The sequence below is a fragment of the Lonchura striata genome, chromosome 8 (assembly GCF_046129695.1).
Source record: "Lonchura striata isolate bLonStr1 chromosome 8, bLonStr1.mat, whole genome shotgun sequence".
In the NCBI taxonomy this organism is placed as follows: Eukaryota; Metazoa; Chordata; class Aves; order Passeriformes; family Estrildidae; genus Lonchura; species Lonchura striata.
In genome coordinates, this window is record NC_134610.1 from 11629973 (window position 1) to 11642074 (window position 12102).

Sequence of the window (12102 nt, forward strand, 5' to 3'; positions counted from 1 at the left end):
TATTCCAGAACAGGTTCCCAGCAAGGGCAGCAAATAACAGCAGATGATCAGACAAAAGGCAGAGGTACCAAGAGGCCATAATCAAAGAACAGCCTTTTATTGGCTAAAATAACCAAGAAAACATGTTCTTCCAATAAACAAAACAACCCCGTAACTCAGTGGTAAATCTTCTCTAAGAAACCGAAATGCTAACAAACCCCTCATAAACTTGACCGTTCCCATTCATCCTCTGAAGTGTTCCTCCTCCTCCTAAGTTAGCTGTTCTCCTTAACCCTCCTGCACCACCAGGAGTAGGAGAATGGTGAAACTCAAAGTCATTTAGGAGAAGAGAATGAACACATGGGGAGGTATGAGTCTGTCCACTTCCACACGTCAAATAGGCTGTTGGTGTTTGCAAACATCTTACATACTTACCTGAAAGCAGCAACTTCCCTGTTTCTGGAGATACAAACATTTTACTACACTAACTATACTTTTGTGGTGTTTTTTTGTTTTTAATCCCATGATACAGGTACAGTTGTGGCCTGTACAGATTATTACAACTCAGACACCACCTGCAGTTTGTCAGTTTACACTTCTCTATTCAGAAAACTTGGAAGTTAGAAAAACATAAAAGTTGGTTGCACTGAGTTCTCAAGGCAAATCATCATTTAAAACTCTGCATTTACTCATGCCAGTAAAACAAATACCAGACAGAGAAAGCGGGTGCCTAAGAAAACCTTGCTCTCCCCGGTAACTGAAATATTGGTGGAAATAAAAAAAAAAATGAGAGAGGGAGAAAAGAGATATGCTGGGGTGCAAGACACCAGTTCCAATAGAGGAATTCTCAGAAGTATTTTCACCAATTTCTCAATTACAGGGGGTACATTAACAGAAACCATTAAAAAAGAGATCTGGTTCATAAACAGTTATGCAAATTTGTTCAACTTACATAGATGAAAATTTAAGAAACAAAAAGGAAAAAAAATGTGTCTTAAAAAAAGGCCGGTATTTACACACTGTTTCTCAGAAGATCTCATATGTCAGTACTCAGCTGTGTGCTGTGCACACACCTCTGAGGGTATGTGAGCAGAGACAGCCACAGCACTTCCCTGACAGCAGGGAAGCAACACTTACAGAACTAATGGGAATCTCAGCTCATGGGAGTTACTGACTTCTATTGCTGCTGTGCAGAGAATGGCACCGTGTGTTTGACAGAGGAATTCCACTGGAAACAGTCTCCTGTCCTAATCTAGACATGATTTTACAAAACATCTAACACCTGTACTACACCTTTTATAAGAAAATAGAGAGCAGCGTTGAGCTGCAGTTCTTCTAAACTACTGTAGGAAGGCTTCTCTAGGTACTTCCTAAATTGGCAACCATCTGAGGTAATCGATGATGCTGTTCCAACGAGCATCCTTCCCTTCACTTCTCCCCGCCTGCACCAACTGTTGCCTCCTTACTGAGTCCTCTGATCGACAAGTCGTAAACCACTTCCTCAATTTTCTTGACGTCGTATTTCAGGCCATCGTAGCGTTTCCTCAGGGAGTCGTTCTTCAGGTTGAGGAGGCGGAAGCCAGAATCCAGCTCGTTGATAAAGGTTGAGATGCGGAGAGGGCGAGAATAGTCCCCAGCTGTGACACTGTTCACTGCCAGCCTGGCCTGCGAGAGGAGACACCAAGAGCACAGCACCCACATCACATCACAGTCCCCATCAGCTACTGTACCAAATGAAGCACTTGTGTTCTTGCCAGATTATTTGTGCTTAGATATACCTTTTTGTTGAGCATAGTTCTGGATTTTCAATCAAATTACTAGTTTAAATCTTAAAAAGTATCGCTGAAGAACATGCAGAGAAGCATCTTGCTAAAAGTTCAGATCAAGGTGTTGTGTATTATAACCATCAGGAACAACTCGGGAAAGCTAAAAAACACATTACTTCAATTTTCAAGGTCAGTTTCAAACCAAAAATACATGCATGCATATCCTGCTTACCAGCTCACTGGCCAGAGTTAATACACCAGAAAGATAATCTTCAATGTCCAGGTGAAAGCCCCGTTCTCGATCAGCTTCAACTGAGAAAAAAACAGAGCAGTGACAAGATGGTGCTGAGCATGAGCAAACCCAGCCACCTTAAATTGCATTTTTTTACTGGTGCTAATTTGAAATATCAAATCTATGAAATACTATTACAAAATAAAAGTCAGCCTTTTCCTGTATGTGATGTAATTACAGCCTCTCTGTTCTTGATTCAGCATCTTGTGCATCCTCAACTGCGCATCCAACAGAGTAACTGGATTTACATCTATATACAGGATGTATTTTTCTTACTTTTTTCAAATATTTTGCTCTGTGAAGATACAATTCTTTCATGGCAAGAATTTAATCTGTTTTACACACATACCAAAAGCAAGAAGTTAGAGAAACAAGCTCTCATCTTTGTGCCATACTTTTGGTGCATTTACACACTTTGAATGAATGACCTTCATTGACGAAGAACTTATTAATGAATAAATACTTTCGTTAACATTAGGTTTTCCAGTTTCCATCTTCTGAGAATCTATTGTTTACATAATGAAATCAAATACCAGATAAACTCTGGAAGAAATGAAGCTCTGCTGTTTCCCTGCACCTCTGAAAGCTTCAATGTCTAAGGTCACAAGCTTTTTGTCTTTGGTTACAACATTAACTTACTCCCAAGTATTTCTGCAACAGCTTCTCGGGTCACTAGTGTTTCTGACTCCAAGTAGACTACGAATGCTGCCAGGAACACCAGCCGCTGCAGCACAAACCTCCAGTGCTCATGAAACCTGCAGAAAAAACACCAGGTCAAGGTATAAGTAATTAATGTTTCTTACTGGACTGTTAGGCAATAAGCACACATTATGTGTGTTGTGTTTTCTGCCTTAACACATGCATTTTACAGTATTTTTGGTTTATCAAAATGACACCAGCTAAAAGACATCTCCTTGGTACTCCAGAACTCCACACCCAGGTTACCACACCAGACACTGACATTTGTTCTCCCCTCTCACACACCTCCTCAGCTCCCACACTTTTCCAGGCTGTGTTGCCCACAGACAGCCAGAGCTTTCCCTCAGCAGATCTGAGCTGACAAGATTCTTCTTCTTTGAACTGTTCTTGCCAGGCACTGTCCCCTTCTGGCAGCAACAGAACACAAAGGTGACAACTTCATTTAGTGTCTGCAGAACCAAACAGCCATTTCATGACAGATTTAGAGCTCTGCTTCCAGGAACACCCCAAACCGAACAACTTAACTGAAATTAATGGAGCAGCAAATGCCTTGCTCCCAGATACAAGGGCAACTCCAGCAGAACACCAACTTCTTAAGCTTCCCTTTTTCTTTTGTAAGAAAATTTCCAGAAAAATAATTCAATACTGACTATATTTGGTGAAAAGTTGCAGTGTTTGAGCAAAAGCATTTTTTATCTATGCTGATAAAAACCTCACTTGTCTACCAGGATTTACTTTCCAAAGAGAAAGAAGCATTCAACCCATCAACCTTTACATCATTATTCCAAAGCAATGATGCCCAAGCAATTCCCATACTATGTGTCTGGCTGTGACTCTGCACACCTGTAATACTGATCAGCAGGAAACTTGGTCTTCAGAGACTCCATCTGTGTCCTCACTGTACCAAAGTGCTCACGAGCCTTCTGACACTTCTTTGGAACTGAAAAAGAAACAGGACAGCATTCAGGGAATGAATACACACAGGAAATGTATATTTGACAGGCAGCAGAGGTTTGTAAATAAAGTTTCCCAGTGTAGATAGTGCTATTTACACTTCTTTCTTGTTCAAGAAAGGCTGCTGACACCTGGAATCAATCTGAGAAATATTCCTGGTGACACCATGAGCCATAGAGGTAAAGCAGAAAGACTCTGGAATTCCAGGTTGTCTGATCTGCTCTGGGCCTTTGTTTTGAACTTGAACGAAGATGTCCCAGCAACAGCCAGATCCCAAGCAATGGAACAGCACTGCACACAGCAGCTGGCCCCAAAGGAAGCACACACCAAGCACTGCTGCCAGACAACTCTCACAGTCGAAGGAAAAGCAACTTTTCTTTCTCTGTATTAAAAACTTATCCTATTTTTTTTCTAATCCATCAGAATTTGGTTACATGAGATGCAACATCCCTTCATAAAACTGCATTTCCTGCTTTTCCCGATGTATTTGCAGAGCCTGTGTTCCAGCCTGCCCAGTGTGTTACACACTGAAGAGAAGTGATCTCTGGTTCCTGCAGCAGCCACTGCCACCTCCCGTTCGGCGGCAGGGCTACAGCCCCGCCGCAGCTGCAGTGCCAGCGGCCGGCCCACGGGCTCAAGCCACAGCTTCCCTGCAGCCTCTCACAGCTGTGACAGCCTGGCCACAGCACAAGGAAGGGTAAAGATCAACCTGACAGGCCCTCCTGAAGCTAAATCTGAAAGCTTGATGGTTTTTACCAAACAACACCTACTAAAAGTCACTCAAGTGTGATTATAAAACTTCTGTGAATAACATATAATTTCTGGTTAAAAAAAGAGAGGGAGAATGACATGGAAAAAATGAAAGCTTCAGGAAGCAGAATGTGAGAGTGCTCCATGTGGCAGCCAGGATGAAAGAGTTGTGTGAAGCTCGCTGAGAGCTACAGGGTTGCCTCAGCCATGTGAGCATCACGTAGCTGGGGAACAGAGTAAGGAACACATTCACGTTTGGGTTCTGCCAGAGGCAGAATATAAAAGAAACAATCTTTACTGTAAAGGGCATTGTCTAATGCCCAGTGACACACACACACAGAGCCCCCAAATTCAAACTGCCCTTGCACAACCAGAAGCAGTCTCCTCAGGTGCCACCTCTGATGTTCTGCAGTCACAAGAGCAAAGACCGAGCTGGCTCTCAGGCCCCACCTGTCACCCTGACTGCTCTCAGGCAACACTGCCCTGCCTGGCTTCTCTGCAGCCCTCCAGCTCCATTTGGGACAAGCAGCCAGGGAAGCCTCTGCCAGATGACATTTTAAAAGCCACTGGTGGTACTTAAAGCTGCCTTCCATCCATCAAACTCCCAACTATCCCATGGTTTTAGTAACAGAGCTGAAATTGGTGACAAATTCACAGGTCTGCTATCACAAATTAACTCTTGACCTATTAAGCTTTAACTCATTATTTTTGCAAGAATTTTGAGGCTTCAGGTTTTTTGTCTGATTGGTTTTTGTTTATTTATTTGTGGTTTTTTGGTTTGATTTTTTTTGTTTTGCATTTTCTTAGTTGGTTTTGTTCTTTTTTTTAACTATTCCAAATCTCTTCTCAGACTCCTCAAGTTCCAGGACCAGCTCTCTCCAGGAATTAGAAATCAAGTGAAAATACACTGAGTTGAACATGGGCTTCTACAACTACATGCTTGAAAACGACTCTGAAGTTGTTACCCACACAATGACCATGGATTTTCCCAGGTTAGAGAACTGAGCTTGTGCAAATCACTCAGCAGCTCTGACTTCCAGCACTGCTGGGTCTCCCAGCAGATGAAAGTTGCACCTGCCTGCACAGCTCAAACCTCAGGTGCTGCTCACTGCTGAAGACAGACTTTTTCTGAGGCCAGAGGAACCCCAGGCCTCCAGCTCCAGCCCCAGTGTGCTGGGGAACCTCATCAGGCTGAAAACAACCAATCAGCCCTGCAAGGGAGTAAAACAGCACCTGGGGATGGTGGCCTGCACAAATTCCTCTCAAGAGTTTCTAGCAAAGTCAGAATGTTTGCTGCTTCTCACAAGATATTAATTGACTGGGAAAAGCCCAGCTCTAAAAGGACATATTTAAGTTTATTCCAGTAGTTTTACCAGAAAGCTGAGAAATGAGGGGGCAAAAAGAGCAGATCTAACACCTGGGCCTGCAGGGCTGCTCTTGTGGCCTGGAGGAAATGGGCTGGCCCAGAAACATTCTGTCCAACACCTGAGAAGCCTGGAACCAGGCTGATGACAACCCAAACCTCCAAAGCTGCAGAACAATTCCTGCTGTCACTCAAGCAAACATCAAGAGCAGGTCCTGCTGCTTCAGCCCGTGCAAATTCTTTCTACATTTTGCTGCATTAAGCAGATTTCATACACACAATCTGTTTTGTACAAACCAGACTGAAGTGTGTTCCCCCCATCCCAGTCCATCCTGAATACCCCTGAGCACTCAGGACCACAGCTTTTTTGGGGTGTGGGGTGAAGAGATGAGATGGGGACATTGATCAAAGGCCCAACAAGTGATGATAACCTATGTGCAAGTCACTTACAGGGAAACCTAGGAGCCAACTCAGCAGCCCAGGACGTGAACACCTGGAAAAGAACACGCTGCTCTGCACCGAGACAGAAAAGCACCACGCTAGGGAGGGGAGAAAGTGACAGAACGATGTCCATAATGCTGAACGGCAGCTTTACTACTTGTCCGGCTTGAAACCTCCCACTGCCCTCTCCTCAGCAGCCTCGGGAAACCCAGGCTGGAGACCCCGGGAGAGGCTGGAACCTGGAAAAGGGGCCCCGGGGCAGGGCACCTGCGTGCTCCGAGGGCGCTCCCGCCCTGCGGCCGTTCTCCGCTGCCCGGGCGCGGCGGCGCGGAACTCACTGTGCTGGAAGCCGGGCCCCTGGTGCACGCCCTGCAGCAGCGTCAGCATCTCCCGCGCCGTCTGCTCCAGCGCCTGCACCACCTTCCGGATCTCCTGCGGGCACAGCGCGCCGTCAGCCCAGGCACCGCCCCGCGCCGCCCCGCGCCCGCACCGCACCGTCCCCGCCCGGCACCTCTCGGATGTCCTGGTCCTGGCCGAGCGCTGCCTGCAGCGCCGCGAACATCTCGCTCACCGACATGGCGCCGCCGCTTCCCGCCCCCCGGGCCTTCCGCGCCTGCCGCGCCGCGCCGGGCTGCCCCGCCACCGCCTGAGCGGCCGGAGCAGCCAGCGACGGGCGGAGAGGCGGCTGGGAGGGTGCCCAGAGAGCGCTGATCGCCCCGCGGGTGCGGCTGGTCGCTCGCAGGGCGGGCTTCTCGCCCCGGCCGTGCCCGTGCCCGTGCCCGTGTCTCCGGCCGCGCTCCCGGCGCCGGGGCCGGGCCCGTTGCTGGGAGACGGCGTCCGGGCGCGCGGCGCGGCGCGCGGGCAGTGACGCACTTCCGGCGGCGGGGAGGCAGCATGGCGGCGGGCGAGGCCGTGGCGGCGGAGCTGCCCGCGCCCTCCGCGCCCGTGAGGGCGGCGCCGCTCCTGGCGTTGGAGCCGCGGCTGCAGCGCCAGTTCCAGCAGAAGGTGCAGCGGGCCCGCACCAAGCGGACGGCCAAGGTGAGCGGGGCGGCCCGGCGGGGCAGGGGCGGGCCGGCGAGTCCCAGCCCGGGCTGACGCAGTGTCCGTGCCCGCAGGAGGAGCTGACGCCGGGCGTGGTGTTCGTGGGGCATCTCCCGCGGGGTCTGTGCGAGCCGCAGCTCCGCGAGTACTTCGGGCAGTTCGGGACGGTGACGCGGCTGCGGCTCTCCAGGAGTAAGAAGGTGAGGAGCGGCCCCGGCCCGGGCCGTACCGCGGTGCGGCGGAGCGCTCGCAGCGCTGGCCGGGCCGGGCAGGCCCCGTGACCCCCGGGGCTCTCCCCGTGCCCAGCGAGGGCCGGCGGAACGCGCAGAGGCCGCAGCGCCCCGAGGCCCTCGGGAGCCGCACGTGGGAGCGGCGGGGCCGGGGCTGGCCCCGACTGCGAGGCGGCGGCTGGGCCACGGCTCCTGCGGTCCTTTTTCCGTGAGTAAATTCATCGCACTGGGATGTGCCGGAGCGCACCAGTTCAAGGTACAACCGAAGTGCCACGATTCTGTTTTAACTTGCTTGTTGTGTTCGATAAATCTAATTTCTTCTGGGTTTGCTGTCAGCATGGAATAGTGGAACAGCAGCAATGCAGAGCAGCTTTGGTTTGTTTTTTTTTTTAACAAGTAGATACCTGTGACTAGTTTGTTTTGTGTAAAAATATGTATTTTACAAATAATGTCATACAAATTTAGGACTAAATCGAGTGTTTTTCACAATTTCAGTCACCTTTGTGAAATTACTTGTGGTTATCTGAGAATAGCCTATGACTTTGGAAGAATAAAATAATTTTAATAGAGCCCTTCAGGTAGCAAAGCATTGTTTGATGTTTATTACTTGTCACTCACAGACTGGAGGCAGCAAAGGTTATGCATTTTTGGAGTTTGAGTCTGATGATGTGGCCAAGATCGTTGCAGACACAATGAATAACTACCTGTTTTCTGAGAGACTGCTGAAGTGTAAGTACAAACTCCACTGTAAGTCCTCTAGCATGCAAAGCAAAATAACTTGTAGTTATTTCAGTTATATTTTTTGACTGAGCATAGAATCTTAGGGTTTTTTTAAAGAAGTTTTGTCCCAGAAGTATTTTCTGTGGGGCTGAGCTTTTCATCATGTGTAAAGAACATGCTCAGCAGGCTTTTGGTCACTGGTGCTGGTTTTTTCTCTGGGCTGACATTGCTCTTAGTGACTGTGTAACATGAAATCTCAGGAAAAAGTTGGGTTTGCTATAGAGATAGTTCCTTTCACATGGAAACTCCTTGGCATTTGTAACTGCTGCAGGTGTTGTCTGTAAGGTTTGACGGAAGGAGGTTTTGGGTAAAAGATTGTTGAAATCACTGAGTTTCTCAGTCATGGTGACAGTAGAGCTTTCTTTGTAAAGGATTATGAGTTGTTGTTGTGTTGTTGTAGAGCAGTTTTGTCTGATTTTTCTGGGTGAAACTGTTAAACTGTTTTATCCCTCCCTCCCTCCCTCCCTCTTACTGGCTGAGGATGCAGTGACCTTTTCTGTTTTTCTGTGCTCCTGACTCGCTGCACCAGCACGGTGTTGCAGCCGTGAGCTGTGTTGTGTGAGTGCCCTTGGCAGGAAGGGGAGCTCTGCTGTAGCCCCATGTCCTGTGTGTGGTACAGGTCAGTTCATGCCTCCTGAGAAGGTCCATGAAAACCTCTTCAAAGACTGTGACAAGATCTTTCGGAAGCCTTCCCAGCCGGCTGTGCGGCGCTACAACAGGATCCGCTCCCTGGTGGAGAAGGCCAGGATGACCAAGCGCCTGCTGCGGAAGGAGAGGCTGCTGCGGAAGAAGCTGGCTGAAAAGGGGCTCGAGTATGACTTCCCAGGATTTGTAAGTTGGGCATTGTTTCAGTGAGTGTGTTAAGCAAGATGTGTTTGTAGAGTTGTGCTGCATACATGGAAATTATGTGTTTTGTGTGGAACTAGCAAAAGAGCTGGAGCCCCAGGGAGGCCACTTGTGTTAGGAGCTGTATAGAAGCTCCAGAGATTCAGTGTGGTGCTGTCGCTGTGCTGCATTCCATGTGCCTTTGTGTTTACTTGTAGAGAAATAATGGGCAGCAGCAAAGGGCAGATGTTCCTTTTCTTCTGTTGGTACAAACAGTTGGATATTCTGTGGTTGAATACTGGAGTGCAGATCACCAAAAAGCAGAGGGGCTTTGCCTGAGCCCTGTGGGAGGCTTTGGCAGAGTGGGGGTTTTGAAGGCAGGTCCCAAGACCAGAACTTCCATTCACAGCCCTTGCACGTTCCTCTGCAGAGTGCTTGGGTCAAGTACTTGACTTGTGAGCAGATAATGCTCTTTTAACATGGAGTGTTTTAAAAATGCAGAGTAGCACATTTTCTTGTGTTGCTTTTGGTGTTTTTGTTCAAATCCGATCACCTCTGTGTCAGTCAATTTATTACTTTAAACCTATTTGCCATAGCAAAGACTTTGTATTTATGAAACAAATCTGTGAACTCTTAAGTGACTGCATCTTCTCACAAGTGTGTAATGATCCAGCTGATCTGTCTTGCTTCTTAGGCTGCACAGGCGCTTTCCAAAAAGAGAAAAAAAGTTAAAACATCCAGGAAATCAAAACTGAACGTTTCTTTGAGCAGCCAGGTAAGACGGACCAGTCCTGGTGGTGTCCAATACCATCACACCAGTCTTCAGCTGGCACCTTAATGCTGATTTCAACACACAAAAACCTTAACATTGTTTGCTTGAGAGATGTTTGTGCCAGAAGTAGCTCCTTTGAGATGTATTTACACTCTTGAATGGGGGAGGGTGATAGAATCCTTGTGGTTCCTTCTCCTGTGGGAGTATTCAGCAGCAAAGGCTTCTGCTCAGCACGCTGTAACCAGCAGTGCCTGTCCCTCGGTGTCTCTGCTGTCAGCCTCTGCTGTTCACACCCCCTTGAGGCTGCAGTAGTGCAGGGTGCTGGGGCCAGGCACCTGTACACCCCCTGCATCTGTGCTTTACCCTGGGATGACATGATCTCCTTGATGGAGTCGTCCTGTTGGACCATGTTTCAATGCCAGCCTGTTTTGATAAAAAGGGAGTTGAATTGTTAATACAGTCTAGTGCTGTCTGTCCCCATTTCTGTACTGTATTGTCTCTCCTACCCCATGCTCTCCAGGCACAGTATTTGGTGTTTTGGAAACAAATGCCAGGTAAATGTAGCAGTAGGGAATTCAGGTCATCAGGACTGAGATTTGGGATATTGGCAGTCTAAAAAGTCTTTAAGGCATTAACATTTCTGTTCTGTTTCATCGTTGTGAATTGGGGGGTGGTGTTTGTTTGGGGATTTTTATTATTACTGGGTTTATTTGTTATAATTGGGGTATGGCTGGTTGTGAGGAAGATAGGATAACTAATACATTTTGTCAGCTGAGTTCTGAAGGCTTACTGATGTAATGAAGGTGGGATGTTTCAGCTCTGTTGTAAAATTGAATGTGGCATTTCTGTATGCCAGTCTCAAATATACTCCCTCACCCACTGCCCTGTTGCCCCGATTATATTCCACTTGACTTTTGTGATGCTTTGAGTTAGGAAATACAAAGTTTAGAAAGCAAATGTGCATAACAACACATTAAAAAATGTGAATTAATTTCCATTTGCCTTTCACATACACTTCTTTGAAGGTGATGCTTTTGTCCAAAGAAATAATGTCTACAAAAGTAGCTAGTTGTAAAATGTAACCAATTGTCTGAAGGAGAGCTGGGCTGAGGTGTCTTGTGGTACCACAGGGGCAGTGACAGCTTTTTCTGGCAGATGGCTTTGCAGTGAACCGTTTTTCTGATCTCTTCAGGGTCCTACTCCAGTCTGTACTCCAGCAGTGCTCGAGCGCCGGAAAGCTGCTCAGATGGATGATGACACAGAGGATGATGAAGTCACTGTCAGGCTTCCCTCTGCCAGTGTTAAGAACGCTGTGCAGAGACCAAAGAAACAGCCAAGGCAAAGGCCAAGCCTGAAGAAACAGAAACAGACTTAAAATTTTTGTGGCTATAGCCTTTTTTTTCTCAATATAAAAAACTATTGAGGTGGAGCTTCTACTGGGTGTGCTGCCCTGACTTGGTTCATCCTGCCTAGAGTGTTTCAGGTTTTCTTAGGCAAGGACTCTGTTCACAAATCTTGTCCTTCTGGTTTACCCATCAAGGGACTTAGGAAGATATTCTTGACTTTGTGCTCACAAGTGCCCGATTAATTTTATAACTCGTATCTAGTGCTCCCTGTTTGGAAAGATGTGAGGCTGTCCATTCAAAGTTTGCTAATGCAAGCAACTGTATCTTAAATTTATAATTAATGACAGGTTATTAAAAAAACTACAATTTTTCAACTTTCTTTGCTCTTGGTAATGGTTCCTCTGTTTAACTGAATGTCTGTGTTTTGTGAAAGTTCTCGTATATGTGCACCGATTGAGGCTCTCGAAGACGCACCAATACTCAGAGCAGTCTGAGTTCTACTGGCAGTTCTGTTGTCCTTTGTTGCTGCATTTTAGTTTTGCTGCTTGCATGAAACCAAGGCTATCTTCTGCTTCAGGGGGTGATAAGCACATTGAAATATTTTAATAACCAGGAGTGCAAAGGCAGGTTTATGTCAGCAGTAGTATGAGTTCAGAGAATTGAGTGCAGCTTTTTGTAATGCATTAAGATTCATTCTTGTTCCAGCTATCTTGTCATTGCAGATGGCAGGTATTGCCAGATGGCAGTCCTGCTTGAACAGGCAATTTGTGCACTTAGAATTTTAATGATTTTAGATTTTAATGCAAGTCTGAGATCTGTAGAAATCCCAGATTGGGTTCTGTGCATGTACTTGGCCTTCATCTT

At 47.1% G+C, this 12102-nt stretch overlaps 2 protein-coding genes across 2 annotated transcripts; one reads left to right on the top strand and one right to left on the bottom strand.

Annotated features, from left to right (window-relative positions):
• Nucleotides 1-76: 76 nt before the first annotated feature.
• On the bottom strand, nucleotides 77-6865 carry TSN (translin). The gene is made up of 6 exons (XM_021526104.3): nucleotides 6756-6865; nucleotides 6583-6676; nucleotides 3580-3676; nucleotides 2677-2792; nucleotides 1978-2057; nucleotides 77-1644 (listed from the first exon to the last, which is right to left on the bottom strand). The coding sequence occupies exons 1-6, from the start codon at nucleotides 6819-6821 to the stop codon at nucleotides 1408-1410; spliced, it is 690 nt and encodes a 229-aa protein (XP_021381779.1). The 5' UTR covers nucleotides 6822-6865; the 3' UTR covers nucleotides 77-1407.
• Nucleotides 6866-7120: 255 nt separating this feature from the next.
• Nucleotides 7121-11617, top strand: NIFK (nucleolar protein interacting with the FHA domain of MKI67). The gene is given in 7 exon segments (XM_021526105.2): nucleotides 7121-7282; nucleotides 7360-7485; nucleotides 8136-8244; nucleotides 8915-9126; nucleotides 9815-9895; nucleotides 11085-11229; nucleotides 11232-11617. Coding segments are annotated over 7 exon segments (870 nt in total). The 5' UTR covers nucleotides 7121-7138; the 3' UTR covers nucleotides 11285-11617.
• Nucleotides 11618-12102: the final 485 nt, after the last annotated feature.

Coding starts and splice junctions, on each gene's coding strand:
- TSN (XM_021526104.3), bottom strand. CDS start 6,821: ATGTCGGTGAGCGAGATGTTCGCGGCGCTGCAGGCAGCGCTCGGCCAG. Junction 6,677..6,755: donor AGGACCAGGACATCCGAGAG/GTGCCGGGCGGG, acceptor CTGTGCCCGCAG/GAGATCCGGAAGGTGGTGCA. Junction 3,677..6,582: donor GGGGCCCGGCTTCCAGCACA/GTGAGTTCCGCG, acceptor TTTCTTTTTCAG/TTCCAAAGAAGTGTCAGAAG.